Source organism: Neofelis nebulosa, chromosome 3, assembly GCF_028018385.1.
Source record: "Neofelis nebulosa isolate mNeoNeb1 chromosome 3, mNeoNeb1.pri, whole genome shotgun sequence".
Taxonomy (NCBI): domain Eukaryota; kingdom Metazoa; phylum Chordata; class Mammalia; order Carnivora; family Felidae; genus Neofelis; species Neofelis nebulosa.
The window spans coordinates 201835502-201856494 of NC_080784.1; the positions used below are offsets into that span (position 1 = coordinate 201835502).

At 53.5% G+C, this 20993-nt stretch overlaps 1 protein-coding gene across 6 annotated transcripts in view; it reads left to right on the top strand.

Moving 5' to 3' along the window:
* The window catches only part of STK32B (serine/threonine kinase 32B), a 391097-nt gene that overhangs the window by 350411 nt on the left and 19693 nt on the right, over nt 1-20993 (top strand). For all 6 annotated transcript variants that reach the window (XM_058723112.1, XM_058723111.1, XM_058723113.1 and 3 more), the window contains 5 exons: nt 6055-6158; nt 14684-14800; nt 16822-16947; nt 19927-20058; nt 20753-20817. In XM_058723112.1, the coding sequence (XP_058579095.1) occupies nt 6055-6158; nt 14684-14800; nt 16822-16947; nt 19927-20058; nt 20753-20817 (544 nt within the window). The remainder of the gene's footprint in view (nt 1-6054; nt 6159-14683; nt 14801-16821; nt 16948-19926; nt 20059-20752; nt 20818-20993) is intronic.

Consider the following 20993-nt stretch of genomic DNA (forward strand, 5'->3'; position numbering starts at 1 on the left):
GTTTCTCCATCTGTGGCTTGGGTGTTTTGGGGCTGGGTGGGGATAACGTGTGAAGGAACTTTGCACCCTAGAAAGCTCTGCGTGACTGATTTGTGCATCACGATGGTGGTTAGAGGTGTCGCTTCCAATGGCTGAAAATAGATTTGGGGTTGGCCCTTCCCCCACCAGGTCATTGCCAGAAGTTTTAATCAAGAAGGACTTGAGGAATTTCGTTCATCTCTTAAAAAAAAAAAAAGTTTATTTATTTTGAGAGAGAGAGTGAGTGAATGAGAGCAGGAGAGAGGCAGAGAGAGAGAAGGAGACAGAGAATCTCAAGCAGGCTCTGCGAGGTCAGCACGGAGCCTGACGCAGGGCTCGAACTCACACACCGGGAGATCGTGACCTGAACTGAAACCAAGAATCAGATGCTTAACCGATTGAGCCGCAGAGGCACCCCCGTTCATCTCTAATCCAATATAGGGGTACTCAGACTTTGGATCCTGGACATCCTTTCTAGGCAAGGTCATAACCAACTCCTCTCACCTGCTTGGTTTGTCATTTGCTGTTCCGGGGAGGCAGGGCTGCCCCTCCACGGGGCTGTCATCACTCACTGTCCTCCAGGGAAACCCCAGTCCTGGCTGTGGCAGCGTTGACCCATCCCATTCCTTCCTGAGCCAGACTCAACAGCAGCTAGCTCAAATTCTGTGCTGTTTGAAGATTAAATAACTTTATCCTTGCCAAATTCTTAAAACAAGGCTTGTTGGGCGTGCCTGGGTGGCTCAGTCGGTTGAGCGTCCGACCTCTGCTCAGGTCATGATCTCGCGGTCTGTGAGTTCGAGCCCCGAGTCAGGCTCTGTGCTGACAGCTCAGAGCCTGGAGCCTGCTTCGGATTCTGTGTCTCCCTCTCCCTCTGCCCCTCCCCCACTCATGCTCTGTCTCTCTCTGTCTCAAAAATTGACATTAAAAAAATTTTTTTAATAAAAAAAAATAAATAAAACAAGGCTTGTTGGTACAAGCAAATCTTCTGTAAAGGTTAGCCGCTTTTATTAGCAATGTTTTGAGAGCTTAGAACAGTGCTTGGCCCGGCGCCTGGGTGGGTCAGTCAGTTAAGTGTCTGATTCTTGATTTTGGCAGCTCAGGTCATGATCTCAGGGTTCATGAGTCCCAGCCCCGTGTCGGGCTCCACACTGATAGTACAGAGCCTGCGTGGGGTTCTCTGTCTCCCTCTCTCTCTGCCCCTTCCCTGCTCACTCTCTCTCAAAAATAAATAAACATAAAAAAAAAAAAAGAACAGTGCTTGGCACATAGCAAGGTACATAGTTTGCTGTTTGTATTATAATAGTTCCTTTATTTGGTCAGTCAACACACCCTTCCCACATGTCTTCTCCACGCCCGAGATACAGGAATACCAAGGCCAGAGACCGTGACAGGCCCTGACCTCGGGGAGCTCACAGTCTCCTGAAAAGCAGACAGATAAGCAAAAATGCATGGCGGGTGGGAATGTTGTCATGGAGAGATGCCTGGGGAAGGTGGGGTGAAGAGGAAAACCACATCTAATCTGGGGGGGGGGGGTCCTAAGAAAGAATGATATCAGAGAGGTGTTTTGAGGAGTACAGGACGCATGTAAAGAACTTTGCAGCATCTGGTACTTAACAGCTTCCTGGAGGCAGTGTCTCTGGAGCTGCACCCTTTGTGAGAGAGCCTACTGAATGAGGGGAGAGAGCAAGAGACAGACAGACAGATGGGGAGTTCTAGGAACATCGAACAGCATGCGGATGAAGGCCAGGGTGGCGTGGGCAACCCCAGGGCCATGGTACAGCTCAGAAGATCTCCGGGCAGCACTAAGGACCCTGAGTGCCAGACCCCAGAAGTCCGGCTCACCTAACCGCACAGGTTCCCAGCCCTAGTACCTTGTCTCGCTCCACTAAAACTTAAAAAAAGACTCCAGGATCAGGTCAAATTTCCAAGCCACGTTTGCTATTGAGTTAGTCCCCTTCGAGAGCCAGTAAAGCACGTGAGCCCATTAAAGGCTCTGAGAAGTCCAGCAGGAAGGAACGCGGTTGAACCTCGTCTTTTCCCGGACACGTTTGACCTCAGCATCCTTCCTCCTCCAAAATGTATTCGCCTCACGCGGAGCTGATGGTATTCCCAGGAGCACAGATCATAAAACAGCCGTGAGGTCAGGGAGACCTTTGAGCTGGGTGCAACCGTGGCCTGCGTCCCGGATCAGAAAGCCAACTCCCCCGTCAGAATTGAGAAGGACAGACTGGAGAAGACGACTCTGGAGGCCTGAGGACTGGTGGGGAGGCCGCTGCAGGAGATCTGAGCAAGGGCTGTAAGTCCACACAGAGGAGGAAGCGGGTACAGGAGCTGTGCCTGGTGGAATTTAACTGTTACAGTGGTGCGTCCCCTGAACCTGGGAGTCAGGATCAGGGTTCTAGACTTAACAGCAGGGCTAGCGAGGGGGTGGCCGAGGCAAACCATTCCTCCCCCTCAAGCCCTGTGGCCAGTTCCAAAAGGGAGGGGACGATGCAAGGTGGTTTCCAAGGGACCCTTCGCTTCTGTCGTGCTGACACTCTAAGGCCACCAGCCATCTCCACTTCTGAGGCATGGTCCGGCTTTATGGCATCAGGGGTGAAAGAGCCAACGGATGTGCATTGTTAAATGCCTACTGTATACTTGGCTGAGCGCCAGGCCCTGGGAGGGAAGGAAGGCGTAAGGGAGCATCAGGACCCGTCCTCACATAACTCCTGGCAGTCACCTTAGTACAGGAGAAAGGACTCTGGAGTCAGAAGACTGAGGGAGGCGAAGCCCAGCTCTGCCACACCAGCTAGATGGCCTGGGGCAAGTCCATGGCCCCTCTTAGTGATCTCCTTGGGCTGCACAACAAAGTACACAAACACAAGAGAAGGTCACTCCCTCGACGTTCTGGAGGCCAAATCCTTACCAAGATGTCAGCAGGGCTGTGCTCCCTCGGGAGACTCTAGAGGAGGACCCTTCCTTGCCTCTTCTGGCCTCCATTGGCTCCAGGGGTTCCTGGGTTTGTGGCCTCTCCAGTCTCTGCCTGCTCCCACGACCCTCTCTGTGTCTCCAACCCCCTTCTTTTCTCTCCTATAAGGACGTCAGTAATTGGGTTTAGCGTGGGCCCTACAATTTATCTTGAGATGATTTTATCTTGAATCCTTAATTATATCTGCAAAGAGGCTGCTTCCAAATAGAGTCCCATTCACAGGTACCAGAGGTTAGCACTTGGATATAGCTTTGGAGGGATAGTATTCAACCCACCACACCCCTTCATGCCTCTCCTGTCTCCTCTGAAAATGGAGATCATTATAGCACCTGCCTCACTGGGTGCCTGGGGCATCATAAGACCCTCGGCCTGGACCCTGGACAGCTGGTTGTTCTTTTTCCTCCGTCCACATTCGGGAGGAGTCTCGAACGTGACCTCCAGCTTTATACCTGCCCGATGCTCTCGCTTCGACGCACTGTGATTCCGGGCCACCAAAGCGCTCATTTCGGTGGCATGTGGATTATGACAAAAATGTTTTTCATGTTGTGTCGTCAGCCCCAAGTGTGCACGGGAGGCAAGAATGTCACCGTCTCTGGGAGTGCAGTCACGGGCCACAGACATTTGTCACTTGATGGCTCATGACAGCCAGGATGGAGTGCTGATTGTACCCTGAATTCTGAACGGGCTGGGGCTGCTGGACCTGTCAGGGATTTATGGGGAGCACGTCCGTGCACACAGCCATCGCTGCAGTCGTGGGCACGTCCCTGCCTCCTGCACTCACTGCACCCATGGGCTGGGCCGGGAGCTGTCCAGGCCCTGGGAACGCACAGACAGCACGATGTTCCAGAACACTCAGCACAGACAGAAGAGGCCAGGTGCACAGACTGAGAGGCAGGGAAGGAAGTCCCTCGAGATCGGAGCCCAGCCTCAGGCTCATGGTCGGATCGACACAAAGATGCTAAAAATGTGCAAGTCAGGGTCTGGAGACCAGTAGATCATGAGGATGAAGTTTAGGGTGGCCCCCAGGCTTCGGGGTGACGGGGTGGACGGCGTTGAGGCTAAGCGTGACGGGGGAAGAGATTTGAATGCCAATTCTAGCAATGCAAGCCATGCCCGAGATTTCCGGAGCGCTCCCTCTGGACCAGCCAGGCATCGGGCTGAACCCTTGGCACATAGTATCTTATTTAATCCTCATCACGGCTCGATGAATAAACCGTTCTTATTATCCGCATTTCACCAAACTGAGACAGACGCTTAAGTCACTTGCTAAACTCCTTTCCAGCCACACCGACCTGCTTTCGGTTTCCCAGCATACCACATCAGTTCCCTTGTGAGGCTCAAATAACCCAAGGGGACATTTGCTCAGATTCCCAGTCCTGCCTCCCCCCAATTTAGGCTGAGTGACTTTTTGTGCTTAAAGAAAAATTGATACAAACGTTACTTCAAACAGGGATTCTGCCAGTGTACAAGGCACACCTCAGCTTTGCACCTCCTGGCTGTGGGACTTCCTTCACGCCTCCGTCCCTCTCTGAGCCTCATCTGTAAAATGGGCCCCATGCAAACGTGACCCTGGGGGCTCTTGTGAAGAGGAAAGGAGAACCCGTGGGTGAGTGTGCCCTCTAAGATACGAAGCAAGTGGAGAGCATCGCCGGGGCGGCCGGTGTGTGGCGGCTGGTTGGGGGCAGGTGTCCAGCAGCCCAAGGGCGCAGATTCCAGCGTCCGTGTCGCCTGCCTCGTCCAGCCCTCCCCGTTCCCATGCTCACTGAAGGCCATTCTGAAAACTGAGTCGCGACCTCTTTAATCACAGCACATTGTGGTTCCAAGGGACAGATTTCTGCTGCTGTGACGACTGTAAAATGGAATTATGTCTGCAAATTAATTTGCTGGAAAGGATCCACATTTCCCAAAGTTTTTCTGGAAGCCGAGACGAGCAATCGTTGATTTTGGGGCGAGGCAGTGAGATGACCCCACCACTCGGCACGTCAGGGCGTCTCAGGGCCAAGGGACCCCCCAGCACCACCGCAGTGCCCTGAAGAATAAGAATCAGGGCCCAGCACACTCGGCCGTCCAGCCTTCACTTTTCGCTCAGCTGAGGTGAGATCGATTCACAGACCAAAACTCGCCGTTTTAAAGGAGCAATTCTGTGGCATGGAGTACATTCTCAGCACCACCCAGCCACCACCTCTGTCTAGTTCCAGAACGTCTTCGTGTCCCCCAGAGGACACCCATTCAGTGGTCACCCCCCCATCTGCCCCTCCCCCAGCCTGGGGCACCCGCAATCTGCCTTCTGTCTCTGGATTTTCCAACTCGGGGAGGTCCTCGTAGATCCCACCTATGCTAAACTAAAACGGTTTCCTGAGATTGGCAGCAGACTCAAAGGGTCCTAAACGTCCCCGGTTGTCGGCATGCCTGACCCGGCGTCAGTGCCAGAAGCAGAGTGACATTTGTCAAGGTGCAGTTTCTTCCTCTTAGCTGAGATCTTACCCCACCCGTGTTCGTGCTGCCTGGGATTCCCGCTCCCCCAACCCACCTCCCCCCAGCAGACCGCCTCCACCCCGCACTTGGTGCACCCCATTTGGTTTTTAAGTTTTTTTAATGTTTCTTGAAAACTCCTTTTATTTAAAAATGTTTTTTAACGTTTATTTATTTTTAAGAGACAGAGCACGAGCAGGGGAGGGGCAGAGAGAGAGGGAGACACAGAATCCGAAGCAGGCCCCAGGCTCCGAGCTGTCAGCACAGAGCCCGATGTGGGGCTCGAACTCACGGACCGCGAGATCATGACCTGAGCTGAAGTCGGATGCTCCACCGACTGGGCCACCTGGGTGCTCCAGAGCACCCCATTTGGGTGCCTCCCCGGGGGACACACCTGTGTTTCCGGGGATGCCTGAATCTTGTTCTTGAGCCCGCTTGTGGCTTACAGAGGGCAGGAACCACGTGGCGCAGTGGACCGAGTCCTGGCTCCGCCCCCCGAGAAGCTGGGTTACTGTCCCCACGTCCCCTCTCTGAGGGCTGGTGAGTATAAACTGTGACGCACAGTGACATCATCTTTGTCCTGTCTTTGGCAGCCCCAGAAGTGTTCCAGGTGTATGTGGAGGGAGGCCCCGGCTACTCGTACCCCGTCGACTGGTGGTCCCTGGGTATCACGGCCTACGAGCTGCTGCGGGGCTGGGTAAGATGTGTGCCTGCACAGGGAGCACGGGGAGCACGGGGAGGAGGGGCTCAGGTCCACCCGGACTGGGGTGCTGTCGGCCAGACATTCGGCTGGGGAGGCGCGCACGCGTGAGGAGTCAGAGGCCCCGTCCTGATCGTCTGTGTGCCTGGGGTCCCTGAGCATTAGAGGGGCCCTGAGCGAGCTCCTGGTCCAGCCGCCTCACTCTGCTGGCGGGAAAAGGACGTCCCAGCGGGGAAGATCTTCCGTCAAGGCCAGCAGCTCGAATGCCCCGAGCACCTCGGCATCGTGGTTTCAGACGCTGCCGTCTTTCATCCCACGACACTGCATCCGTGCCTGACCCTCCAGCTCATTTCGAGGCTCTTTCAGTATAAGGCCATGTTCCTTTCCTCTTTATGTGTTTTCCCTGTATCTGCCCTGAGCACAGAGGTAGATGTCCCATAAAATCGGGGCGTTTGGTACATACTTTTGTTTGTATTTCACTGAATGCGATAGCCAAAGACAAGTAATGGCGACTAAGAACTCATTTTTATTTTGGCAGAAAGAATTATGACGAGCTCATTTCGAGGCATTTGTTCTCTGCACAAGAATCGTTTGCAAGCAATGCCCCTTGACCTTGGTTTCCCTGTGGGTGCAACGGGGTAACAGCCTTCGGTCGGTTTCATGGAGCTGCGGTTACCGCAGGGTCTCTTGGCGCTGCCGGAAGGAGACGTGGGATTTGCGTGTCACTTGCCTTGTCCAGCAACAGTGTCCCTGCCCAGAGCCACGATTTTCAGTGCGTCACAGTCATTTGTGTCCACGCACATCCAGGCCAGCGGAAGTGCACTCCCCGAAGGCAGGGGGCACCAGTATGTGTGATACAGGGTGAGGAAGGAAGGAAGGAAGGAAGGAAGGAAGGAAGGAAGGAAGGAAGGGAGGGAGAGAGGGAGGAAGGAGGAAGGAAGGAAGGAAGGAAGGAAGGAAGGAAGGAAGGAAGGAAGGAAGGAAGGAAGGATGGATGAGAGCGGTTTGCAAGCTGTCAAAGCCATGGGAATGCAAATATTATTATTTTCCATCCTGTAGTTTAAGCAACTATTGTGTGCTCCCGATCTCAGTGACCTCTGAATGCCTCAAAAACATAATTACTACATGTGATGTGTCTAGAATTTAAAAAATATATATGTGAATATATATGAACTTGTTAGTCTTCTCAGGCACTGAATGAAAAAAATCCATCTTATTCTTGGGTGGTTCCTTGGTCATCTGCCGGTTTCATTGGTGCTGGTTTCATTGAGAGTCCCTAACGCTGTATGACCACAGGACAGAGGCATCCTTCAGATGCTATTTGTCTGATATCCTCAGTCACACAGATACCCTGGGTGAGCGGTTGCCCCAGGCATGACTGGGTGTTCACCAGCGGAAAGTCCATTGTCTTTGTGAAATAAAAATCAGTCGGGTACATTTGCAGATGTAATTGGCTTTATCGTTTTCTAAGTGACAACATTTTGGGCCCGTGGGGTTTTTTTGTTGTTTTTCTTTTTGTTTTCATTTTTGTTTAACATCTGTCTTTCCTCATGGGTCAGAACAGTCAAAGATGAGGACTTGACAAAAAGGCCCAAGGATAGAGTGGCTCTTGCTGGTTCCAAAATGAATTGTGTCACTTTTAATTGACTGAGTTTTCTACTCAGAGATTCAAATGCCATGTTCAGGAGAAGAAGGACAGACACACAGTGGGATTGGAGCCTTCGGCACGGGGACAGAGTGGTTGGTTCAGTGAAAGGACACCTGTTATGTGCTCGTGTAAACCTTTCTCACAGATGTCTTGGTCTGGCTTCACCTTGGACAGGTTTTGCAAATACTCGGCTGTTTTTCTTTTTTTTTTCTTTTTCCATTTTTATTTATTTTTTATTTATTTATTTAATATGAACTTTATTGTCAAATTGGTTTCCATACAACACCCAGTGCTCATCCCAAAAGGTGCCCTCCTCAATACCCATCACCCACCCTCCCCTCCCTCCCACCCCCCATCAGTTCTCAGTTTTTTAAGAGTCTCTTATGCTTTGGCTCTCTCCCACTCTAACCTCCTTTTTTTTTTCCTTCCCCTCCCCCATGTTTCTGTTAAGTTTCTCAGGATCCACATAAGAGTGAAACCATATGGTATCTGTCTTTCTCTGTATGGTTTATTCACTTAGCATCACACTCTCCAGTTCCATCCACGTTGCTACAAAGGGCCATATTTCATTCTTTCTCATTGCCACGTAGTACTCCATTGTGTATATAAACCACAATTTCTTTATCCATTCATCAGTTGATGGACATTTAGGCTCTTTCCATAATTTGGCTATTGTTGAGAGTGCTGCTATCAACATTGGGGTACAAGTGCCCCCATGCATCAGTACTCCTGTATCCCTTGGGTAAATTCCTAACAGTGCTATTGCTGGGTCATAGGGTAGGTCTATCTTTAATTTTCTGAGGAACCTCCACACTGCTTTCCAGAGCGGCTGCACCAATTTGCATTCCCACCAACAGTGCAAGAGGGTTCCCGTTTCTCCACATCCTCTCCAGCATCTATAGTCTCCTGATTTGTTCATTTTGGCCACTCTGACTGGCGTGAGGTGATATCTGACTGTGGTTTTGATTTGTATTTCCCTGATGAGGAGCGACGTTGAACATCTTTTCATGTGCCTGTTGGCCATCTGGATGTCTTCTTTAGAGAAGTGTCTATTCATGTTTTCTGCCCATTTCTTCACTGGGTTATTTGTTTTTCGGGTGTGGAGTTTGGTGAACTCTTTATAGATTTTGGATACTAGCCCTTTGTCCGATATGTCGTTTGCAAATATCTTTTCCCATTCCGTTGGTTGCCTTTTAGTTTTGTTGGTTGTTTCCTTTGCTGTGCAGAAGCTTTTTATCTTCATAAGGTCCCAGTAGTTCATTTTTGCTTTTAATTCCCTTGCCTTGGGGGATGTGTCGAGTAAGAGATTGCTACGGCTGAGGTCAGAGAGGTCTTTTCCTGCTTTCTCCTCTAGGGTTTGGATGGTTTCCTGTCTCACATTCAGGTCCTTTATCCCTTGTGAGTTTATTTTTGTGAATGGTGTGAGAAAGTGGTCTAGTTTCAATCTTCTGCATGTTGCTATCTAGTTCTCCCAGCACCATTCGTTAAAGAGACTGTCTTTTTTCCATTGGATGTTCTTTCCTGCTTTGTCAAAGATGAGTTGGCCATACGTTTGTGGGTCTAGTTCTGGGGTTTCTATTCTATTCCATTGGTCTATGTGTCTGTTTTTGTGCCAATACCATGCTGTCTTGATGATTACAGCTTTGTTTGGCTCTCTGTTTGTCATACCGGGAACAATCACATTTAGTAAAAAAAGCTATCCCAGAAAACACTCCTAAGTTTACCTCTGGGGTGTGTAAACATAGGGGTTGTCCTTCCTTCTCAAATTCCAACACTGTGTCAGTGTCAGTGACACTGTCATTATCCACCTGTTTGTTCCTTGATGGCCTCCAAAGCCAGGGAGTTTTTCACCTCCAAAAGATGGAAGTCATGATGGGAACTTTCCGGTGTGTGCTCTCCGATCTTAGAGCTGGAAAGGATGAGATATGTGGGTGGGAAATGGATAAGACCAATACAGCCTGCTGGCTAGGGACCCAGAAATACTCTAGACCCAACCTGGGAAACAGCTGTCTCTCCCCCAGTGCTCTGTAGGGAGAGCCCAGGAATCGAGTGTCATTAATCGAGTGTCATTCTCTGCCTAAATGCAGAGCATCTGGGAGCCTGGTTGGATCTTGCAGCCTGGACCAGGGTCATAAAGAGGCTCTCTCAGCCTGATCCCAGTCCTCACCCTGCAGGCGCGCTAAGTGAAAGAGAGACCAAGAAAGTGTCACCCTCTTAGAGCACAGGCACCTTGGTCACCCCAGACGGTGACCACACCCTCTGATTAGAACAGGGGGAGGAGAGGTGTGAGAAGGAGGTTTCCTGCCCACAGGCTCAGAGAAGGGACTGGGGATCTCAGCATGGCCGATGTCCCAGGCATCCCTGACAGGTGATTACCACCTACGGGCTGATTCCCCTCTGCATCCAGGGAGCTCATAGAACCGGTTTCATTTTTTGACAGCTTGCAAGGCTAGAAAGTGTTTCCTCTCACCCACCTGAAAGCCGCTTTGTCCTAGCAGACAAAGAGGATCCTAGAGGAATTCACAGGGTCACACCCTGGCCCTGCCAGGTGCCTCAGTCTGTGATCTTAACCAAAGCCAATAAACAGATCGGGTGCTCAGAATCCTCATGTCTCAACTGGGAAAAAAGAAATTAATAATATCTACCCAACAGGGTCGCTTTGAGAATTAAGTCATTCCGATGATGCAAATTACCCTGCGTGTGCCTGATGAATGTCAGCAAGGTCTGCTTCTTGCTGTGATTCCTGCCCCGGGGGCGGGGTGGGGGGGCTGCCAGCAGCAGGCCTGCGTCCTCTCTGACTCAGCCCCTTTACAGCTGGAGACCGGGCACGGAGAGTGGAGGCTGGGTCCCGCCTGGTTGGTGAGCCCCGGCGGGAAGGCCCAGGGGCCTGGGGAGCAGAGGTCCGCGTCCCTTCCCCACTCTAGGCGCCTCGGTGCTCTGATTCCGGCTTGGTCACTTCGCTCCTCTGAGTCCCAGCTTCCTCCTTCATCAAATGGGGATTATGAGGCCGACCCACAGGGTCACCGCGGGGATGACGTGAGAAAACGTGGGCAGAGCACACGCAGCGTCTGGCACCCAGGAAGCTTGCTGATTATCAAATAAGTATGCTCTTGAGACAGGTCGATGAAGATAAAGTGCTAGGACTTGCTCAGAGGAGCGTGGGAGAGTGTGTGAGGGAGCAGACGCTTAGGCCGGGTCACATAGGAGCCGCTGGAGGGAACAGTGTGAGTATAGATGGGGAAGGGCCACTGAGGTGGACACAGCGAACATCTCTGACTGACCAGCAGTCAGGACGGTCAGAGAACGGCCCATAAAAGACCCCGAGAACAGCCGGAGGCACTGGGCTTCACCCTGTAGGCATCATGGTGCCGTCTGTGGCCGCGTCAGCACAACGGTTGAGCGAGGGTGTCCTTCGGAATCACACGTTGCTGGGCTCACCTCCCGGCTTTGCCGCGCAGTCTCTGAACGATTGGCAGTGAGCCCGTTTCTCATCTATCGGATGAGGGGACAGGGTTCCTCGACTTTGTCACTGTGGATGCTGGGGGGCTGGGAATGCTTTGTGGTGGGGGCCGTCCTGGGCAGCGCAGGACGTTCAGGAGCACCCTGGGCCTCCACCTACCAGAGGCCGGCAGAAACCTCCCCTCTGCCTCACAACAACCCAAAATATCTCCAAACATCAGCCAATTTAAATCGCTCCTGTTTGCGAACCTCTGCCGTGTAGTAACCGGGACCGAATGAGGCCCCGCATGCACTGCATGGCACAGAGCAGGGCTCTCGATGTGGACAAAGGGTGAGCCCCCAAACCCCCCCCCCCCCATGGTGCCATCCCAACCACCTCCCTGACCTTGTCTTTGACCCCAGTCAGCACTTCTCCCTGCGGCCGGGTAGAGAGAGAAGGTTGGGGGTGCAGAGAGGGGATGAATAAAGAGGGAGGGTGTGTGGAGCTCCCCTAGAGGGCGGGGCGCAGAACTAAAGAACTTGGGGTATGTGGGATGGGCAAGCTCAACTGCAGAACCAGGGAATTATTGGCACGTGAACCTGACGGAAGGAGGGAGGTGGTCCTGGGGTTGAACGCTGACGCCTTGTCCCTTGGTAAAGCAGAGAGAGCACTGTGCCAGGAGTCAGGACCTGGGAGGAAACAGACTCTGTGACCTCACTCTCCAGGTTTTACGTCTCCATTAAGGGAGGGGAAGGAGCGGGGGTTGTTGCGTGGTTTTCAGGCCGCGTTTCCTGGGCCTCTGGCACCCAGCACAGGTAGTTCAAGAGTTCTGAGGAGGGGGACGTGATGTCTCTGGCTTTGGACGTTTCATAGCCCGAGGACCTGTTCTTTGCTTTCATCTGTTCCGCGTTTGAGATCTGGAGGGAAGAGGTGTGGGACACACACACACACACACACACACAGACACATCAGATTGGACGGTCCCCAAAGCCCAGCTCAGCTCTGGCTGTCCAAATAACAAGTCTGCAACAATTCTGTTCCCCCGCTTCCACTTCTCGGTCAATTGGGGTTTTCTGTAAACCGGGGGTTCTGGAATGGAGACACACATGCGCTCCATAATGAGTCTGTCCGGTGTCCCGCTGAGAAAATCACTTTTGCCAGTGGTTCACGTGATTCTTTGCCTTAGAAATGCCACTTGCTTTCTGGAGTCAACACATCCTAAGGCCGGTGCGTGCGAACTAAGCTTCCATAGAATTCTTTACCCCAAGCAGATGGAATATCGATCTGAGTATTTGCCGATATCCTTGTAGAGGGAGCTGGGTTTCTCTACAGCCGTCCGAACGGACGAAGGCTGAACCTAAAGCCGCTGAGCGTATTCTGCGCACGGTGTTCCGTGCTTAGCTGGGAACGTATTTAACTGCTGTGTTGGCCTCGTGGCTTGTCAGGGTTACCATTATTATTGGTCTGGCTCCCTCCAGAAGTGGAGAGAAGGACAGAGCTAGAGAGTGGCCGGCTTGGAGGTCGGGTGGCGAGGCAGATGGATCACGCTTGTCGCTGGCTGGTTCTCCGGTTGGGCACTCGGCATGGTGAGCTCTGGTGGCATCGAGGAAAGAGCGGCAAAGGAGATCCTGCATCTCTGTGGGACGCGGCAAGGTCCCCGTGCGTCTCGCAGCCTCAGTGTCCCGACTCCTAAGATGCGGAGGTGGGAGTGCTCCATCACCTGAGGTCCTCCAGCCTCCAGCAGCTGGTTTTCCAGGTGCGGCTGGGACAGGGTGGGAGGCATGGTTTTCTCCAAAGGCAAAAAGATGGGAAGAAGCGATCCTGAACCGCCCAGAAACTGACATCTCCGCTCTCAGTTAATGCTCATTCCTGCGACTTCTAATCATGGTAGCCGTTATGGGGGCAAAGGCAGAGGCAGGCAGCAGCCTCGGGAGGAAATTCTGAAACGTCCATTACTGGAATTATCCTCCACTTCCCATTAAATTGGAAGACAGTGTTTGAAGACATAGGGTAAATAATGTTAGCACATCTAGGTAGCCGGCCTTTCTAGGCAGCCCCAGGTTTTGCTTTTGATCTACATGTTACAGGGCAAAAGGGAGAGTTCCCAGCTTGATTGGCAGATGAAGGAGGAGGCAGCCAGTCCGGAGGAGGTGCCCTTCTGGGTGGACACATCGCAAGTCACGGGCACGCTCCCATGGGCAGGCGTGTGCCCCAGGGGAGCCCCGTTTGGTGAAGATAAAGACGTTCCAGGGAAAGGTCATGCACCCAGGGCTCAGGACCCCCTCACCTTCTTGGCTGGTGGCTCCTAGTGGCAGCAGCCCCGTGGGAATTCAAGTTCCACGGGATTGGAGCCCACACCCTGTGAGCCCAGTACGGGCTCTGACCCACAGCCGGTCTCTAGTCAGTGTTTGTGGATGGACAGGCTCATCATGCCCGTCACTGGGCTCTGAGGTCTGCTGGACGGCCGGGGCCCACCTTCAAGGACCCCACCCCTACAGGAATTCCACAGCAGTCAGGTTCACGGGGACGGCGATGAGCTCCTTGCTCTCGGTTTGTCTAGTTGTCACGCCACCCGTGCTCCGAAGTGACTGCCGATGCCAGCCCTGAGCCTTTGACTGTATGCAAACCTCAGAGCATCTTGGCCCATGAAGCTGGGGGGAAGGTAAAGAAGGGGAGGGAATTGGGAGGGGGCCGAGGCAGAGGGAGTGAGCTGATGTTCAGACACTGTCCCAGCCATGTCCCCAGGGTCCCACTCAAGAAAGACTAACCAAGTTCCAGGTCTTGAGAGGTTCTTAGAAGCAACAAACTGCCCAGGGCAATGTTTGGAAAACAGGTCAGGAGGTTTAATGCTCTGCTGAGCTGGCCAGTCAGAGAACAGAGTTATGCCTCCTCACTGTCGGGGTGGTGCAGGGGGAGGGTGGTAGATAGAAGCCCTGCCTCCCCACATCCATCCATCCCACCAGACCCAGACCTGGGTGATTCCAGCCCGCTCACTCCCAGCTGGTTCAGCCAGCGCAGGGAAAGGTGGAGGTGAGGCCCACCGGCAGGCAGGGATTTCGACCGGAGGTGAGGCTGGGAGTCCAGTGGATGATGAGAGCCACCCCACCCCCAAGCCTGGAGTCGGGACTTGGGAGTTAGGCTGTTGGATGCGGATCCTGCCTTTGTCACTTTGTGGCTATGTGACCTCGCCAAGTCATTTAACCTCCTGTGGCCATAACAGAGCACCCACCTGCCGGGTTCGGGCACTACCCTACAGGTCTAATCCCTGTTGGCTCGTGGGTCTGGGCCACCTGCTCTGCCGTGAAAGAGGAACACCCACTATTCCCTAAAGGGAAAGAATAAACCACCCCCTTGTAAATATACAGGTTTAGCCACATGGGTGGCGTCTTCCGGTTGGCCCTCTCTCTGATTCCCTCTCTGGTCCTTTGGTTGCAGAGACCGTATGAAATCCACTCGGCCACGCCCATTGATGAGATCCTCAACATGTTCAAGATGGAGCGTGTCCACTACTCCTCCACGTGGTGCAAAGGCATGGTCGCCCTGCTGAAGAAGGTAAGGGGACAGCCCCCAGCCTGCCAGTCCCGGGGGCTAAAGTCATTTAGTGCAGAACCAGGCATCCCACCAAATTCTGAAAGGAGGGAGGGAACAGAATGCCAGTGGTGGAGTTGATCAAGTCAGCAGAGCCCTAACGCCACATCGTGAGCACGGGCACCCATCCAGTGAGTCGGAGAACTGCTATCCTGAATGGGGATCTCCCATGCGGCACTGGAGTGAAGTATCCGTTTAAAGTTTATGTATTTATAAACATTGGGGTACAAGTTATTTGACAGTAAATTTCATATATTAAAAAATAAAAAAAGAAAAAAAAAAAAAAGAAAAAAAAAATAAAATAAAATAAAGTTTATGTATTTATTTGGGGTTTAAAAAATTTTTTTTTAAATGTTTATTTATTTTTGAGCGAAAGAGAGAGTGTGAATGGGAGAGGGGCAGAGAGAGAGGGAGACACAGAATCTGAAGCAGGCTCCAGGCTCCGAGCTGTCAGCACAGAGCCCGACGCGGGGCTCAAACCCACAAACCGTGAGATCGTGACCTGAGCCGAAGTCAGACGCTCAATTGACTGAGCCACCCAGGCACCCCTATTTATTTATTTTGAAAAGAGAGAGAAAGAGAAAGAAAGAGAGACAGAGGGAGCACAAGCAGGGAAAGGACAGAGAGATAGGGAGAGAGAGACAGAGAGAGAGAATCCCAAGCAGGCCCCGTGCTGTAAGCGCAGAGCCCGACTTGGGGCTCGATCTCAGGAACCGTGAGACCACGACTTGAGCAAAAATCAACAGATTAATTGCTTACTGACTGAGCCACCCAGGCGCCCCTAGAGGCTCTGTTTAAATCTGCACCCATCGTTTGGGGCAGCCCTGAGGAGGAGGCTGCCACGACCAGCAGAGGTGACCCTGCCAGGTGCCCTCACACTGGTGTGACCACAGCCCACCGGCTGGGCGCAGCTGGGACATTTCTGCAGCGTCGGGGGCGGGGTGGGGCGGGGCAGGCGGCAAGCCGGCAGTGGAGTTCCGACTTCCAGCTCCCACCTGTGGGCAGCCGGGTGCCAACCCCCCCCCGCCCTTAGCACATGCCACGTCCTTACCAATCCCCTGGGGTCCCACCCTAATCGTGATCTGCAAGTGGAAGAACTGTGTGTCTTTGCTCTTCCTAATCTGAGAGGAGGAAACAGGCAGGCAGCCTCCCGCAGCCCGCTGGAGTTCTTTGTGCAAGGCAAGCCGGAATGTTTTTGGAAAAGCTGAAAGCCCCGCGTGGGTGCAAGGTCATACTCTGGGGCTGCTTTTTAGGTCGCACCACCCCTTAGTAGTAGAAACTCTATTTGAGGAGACACTAAAAATTATACCCTTGGCCACAAATGAGGCCACGCCATCAGGCCACAGAGGTCACCGCTTAGCCATCCGGGGATAAATTTTATTACACTTTCAAACGTTCTACCACCAAGCTGACCCTCTCAAGATGAGGTGGCCAATTCTCCTTCTATTTAATTGGAAGCCTCTGCAGACATCAATGAGCATGGGCTGTGATGCTGTGATGGGGCGCCAGTCCTCGAGGACAGCGCGGTGGCTAAAATCCAGTCCCTGCCAAAGAGCCTCTTGCTGGGTGACCGTGAGGAAGCAGCCGGACCTCTCAGTTCCTCCCTGTCACTCAAAGAGGTGAGTGTAGGTGACGCTCCCGGCAAGAGCAACCCAGAGCACAGTGTTGATGGCACATGAAAAGCAGAAGCACCTGCAGGGCGCCTGGGGGCTCAGTTGGACACGACTTCTGCTCAGGTCATGATCTCAGAGTCAAGAGATCGAGCCCCAGGTTGGGCTCCACACTGAGCGTGGAGCCTGCTTAAGATTCTCTCTTTCTCTCTCTCTCTCTCTCTCTCTCTCTCTCTCTCTCTCTCTCAAAAAAAAGGAAAAAAAGCAGAGGCACCTTCATTTTCCCAGGATTCCTACCTTCAGAGTCCCCGCTAACCTCAGCAGGGCGCACACCTCAAGCAAACATGTTTAAGCACTTCTGCCTTCTGCCTGCAGCTCCTGACCAAGGACCCCGAGAGCCGTCTGTCCAGCCTTGGTGACGTCCAGAGCGCGCCCTACTTGGCCGACATGAACTGGGATGCGGTGTTCGAGAAGGCGCTGACACCCGGCTTTGTGCCCAGTGTGAGTGAGGGTCTCATCCCATGCCACGCCGTCCCTCTGCAGGGTCCCCTGCCCTGCTCTGAAGGAACACCCAGAAGCTGGTCCGGGAGGCCTCTGCCGGCCGTGGCCACAGGAGCGCCGGAACGTTCCCATTGCAGTGAGACTTAGTGTGGATTTGGACCTCATCTGCCAGGTTTCTCTCCTGGCAGAAGGTCTTTGTGGGCACGGAGTGTTCTTTGTTTTATGGAGTCACACCCACCGTGTGCGTCACCTACCCATTCATCCGGCCACCCACCGCCCCGCCAGCCTGTACTCGCGGAGCGCCTACGGACGCAGGCCGTGTGTGTGGCTCGAGGAGGTGACTGGAAAGAAAACACTCTTGGTGCCTGTTGTCAGGGGCTTGCAGATGAGAGCAGGGCTCCTCAACTGTGCTGTTGGGGGCATTAGGGCCAGATGATTCTTTGGGGGGCGGGGGTGTGGGGACCGTCCTGTGCATCCCTGGACTCCATCCACAGATATCGGTAGCATTCCTCGGCTGTGACACCAAAAACATCCCCAGACCTTGCGGGGCATCCCCTGGGGACAGCTGCCCCCCACCCCCTTGACAGCCAGCGGGCTAAGGGTTTGTGCAAAGAAAAAGCCAATAAACCTACAAAGGCACATTTAGTGACCCAGAGCTGGGTCCTGGAGGGACAGTGCGGGGTCTCGGCCGGGAGCACAGGCTGGAGACTTGGGTTCACTACCGCGTCTGTGACCTCGGGTGTGCTCGGGAGTGGGGTTCTTCACCTAAAATGAGGAGACGAGAGGGATTCATCCCACGCTTGGGCGGAGTAAATGCCAAGAGGCCTCCAAAGGCTCGGAGCAGCGAGCCCTCGGTCCACACCGCCCTCGGAACTGCTATTTTATTAACAGATCCGCCGGGATTCTGCTCTCGGCTCCCTCGGTTGGCTCCCTCAGAACGTTCGCTCTGGATGTGCCAGAGAAATACGCTGGCATCCTTGGTGGTCCCCTTCCGCCATGCTCAGGCCAGGTGGATGAAACCCAGGGATCTTGATGTGGTCCTTTATACGGAGCACAGATTGCCTCAAACAGCCTCCCTGTTGCCACGTGAGCCGTCCCCAAGGCTGCACGCAGGATGCCCTGGTGACCCTCGGGGCCAATGGCTGCGATCGCCTGTCAGCCTTTGTAGACCTCACCTGCTGCCCTTCCCCAGCCGCACACAAGCACGGTCGTGCACACTCACCTACTCACATGCACGTTTACACTCGCGCATACTCACATGCACCCTCGCACCCATGCACACTCACACTCGCACACACTCGTGCAAATCTCATACTCGTGCACGCTCACACTCGTGCGCAGTCACGTCCACACAATCACAGGCAGAGGACCCTGCTTCAGCCACACCCAGACGCCTGTGGTTGTCCCCTCTGGCCACACTGTTTCGTAGCTGTGAACCTGTGCTCACGCTGCTTCCTCCTCTTGGGGGGACAGGGGCTCCTCTCCTTGTCCCCCCGGCAGTCTCCTGTCCCTCCTTCCAGACAGCATCAAACCCAGGGACTGGCTCATTTGAGGGTCTCAGTAACTGCCTTCTGGAAGAGAGAAAAACTGAAGCATTGTCTCCGATGGGACATCCCCCAGGCCAGTCCCCCTCCCCCCCCCCCCCCCACTTACCTGGAGTGAATCGCAGCCTCCCTGGTCCTGCACTACACAGAGGCCTGTCTACGCTGGCCACTAATATCATTCTATTACAGTGACTCTGCCGTCCCCCGAGAGCTTCAGAGGGCAGGGCCCACTTGCCTCGGCTGGCCTCTGCCTGAGACACACTCCAGAGCAATGGGTAGCCCTAGAAGGCACTAGAAGCTCTCAACGTGTCATTGTCTTAAGTGAATGAGTGATCATAATCCTCCAGGACCCAGTGTGCTGTGTGTTCCAGGCACCGGCCTAAAGTTTCGCAAGCATTATCTCATACAGACTCCATAACAGGGGAGTGGTCTTACTAGAAGTATTCTCATGTTGAGGAACTTACCCACGTTTACTCTGTGAGAAATCCAGAGCCTGCATTAGAATGAATGAATGAACGAACGGATGGCAGATAAATCAGGCCAGGAAAGACTTGGGCCTAAAATCCGAGTGGCTTTTTGGGGAGAAGTCCCTGTGCACCTCCAGACTGTGGATGATATAACCACTAGGCCGTATTGCCTGACGGGACTGGCGTCCTGAGCGACAGCCACCAGCTGGATCTTGGGTCCATGGCCCAGAAGTCAGGGGCACAAAACTCCTCCTGACCCAAGTGGGCGGAGCCCCGCCTGGCTCCAGTGGAGGGGCAGGAGGGAGCCAGCTTGGGGAATTGGGCAGATATGGGCCAGAAATAGCATTTTAAAATTAAATTATTAGGGCGCCTGGGTGGTGCAGTCGGTTAAGCGTCCGACTTCAGCCAGGTCACGATCTCGCGGTCCGTGAGTTCAAGCCCCGCATCAGGCTCTGGGCTGACGGCTCGGAGCCTGGAGCCTGCTTCCGATTCTGTGTCTCCCTCTCTCTCTGCCCCTCCCCCGTTCATGCTCTGTCTCTCTCTGTCCCAAAAATAAATAAAAAACGTTGGAAAAAAAAAATTAAAAAAAAAAAAATTAAATTATTAAAAATTATACTTATAGAAGAGGTAGTCCTGACATGAAGATGTGTGTGTGATACGTGAATAGCATCAGATTGGGAGACTGAACTGGGCCCTGGAAAAACACGAAGCTTCGTGGGAAGGAGGCTGAGGAGGAGTGTGGATGTTAACAGGGCCGGGGGAGGAGATACGGGGATAAATGAACCGTGTCTGCCGCGAGAAGGTGTCGCTTCTCTTCCCCAGAAATAAAACGGAAGCGGCGCACCCCACAGTGGTAGTTAGCCGTTACTTGTTGAATGAGCGATCGGTTGAATGAACGAATGAATGAACACAATCCAGTGGTGGGTGCAACCAAGACAGACCGTGTTTGCTTTTCCGCTTGCTCTCAGAAGGGGAGATTGAATTGTGACCCCACATTTGAACTTGAAGAAATGATCCTTGAATCCAGGCCACTTCACAAAAAGAAGAAGAGGCTGGCAAAGAACAGGTCCAAAGACGGCACAAAGGACAGCTGTCCTCTGGTGAGCGGATCCCCCGGGGGCAGGAATCGCAGGGTCCAGGGAGCCTAAAGGAGGGAGGGGCTGCTGTTTAGCCTAACGGAGGCAACTCACTTCGTCTCTCCAGATACCTCCGTTTGCAGTCACTAAGATGCCTCCGCGATTGGGTGGCTTTTCATAGCACAAAACGGAAAGATCGGGCGCCTGGGTGGCTCAGTCGGTCATGCGTCCAACTTCGGCTCAGGTCTTGACCTCACGGTTGGTGGGTTCGAGCCCCGCGTCGGGCTCTGTGCTGACAGCTCAGCATCTAGGGCACCAGGAAGAGCGCCCCTGTGAGCACAGAGCTGTCTGGCATCTGTTGTCAAAGAGGATGGGCACCTTGGCAGGACGTTCTTGAGATTCTCTGCTCCGCCCGCCATCCCGCTTCTTCATCAGGTCTCATGAGCATTCAAGTGATTAGGAAGCCACTTCATGATTTTCCACCCATATTCCATTCTAACGTGACTTTCAGGTTGGATGTAATGGCTGCAGACTGAGGTCGAGGGTTCCCTTCGGCACAGCCGCCCATACAGTCAGGGCCCCTCCAGGCACGTCGCTCGTGCCCCGCCCCCGGCATCTGCAGCCCCATTGAGGTCAAGCTCTGGTCGTCACGGCCTTTGTCGTGTGGCTCCCTGGATGGTGCCCCGTCATTTACTCTCACCTCTCTGCTCTTTGACAGAACGGACACCTGCAGCAGTGCTTGGAGACCGTGCGGAAGGAATTCATCATATTCAACAGAGAGAAGTAAGTCCCCCTCCGGCAGCTGCTGGGCAGAGCCCTCCCAGATGGCACGAGGGCTCCCCGGAAAACGGTGGTCCCTGGAGCCCAGCAAAGCCAGCCACGGTGCTGGAAGGGAAGCAGCAGGTGGCCCCGAGTTCCAATCCCGCCTCCGCCGTGCGAGCCAGGCGCCAACTTCACCT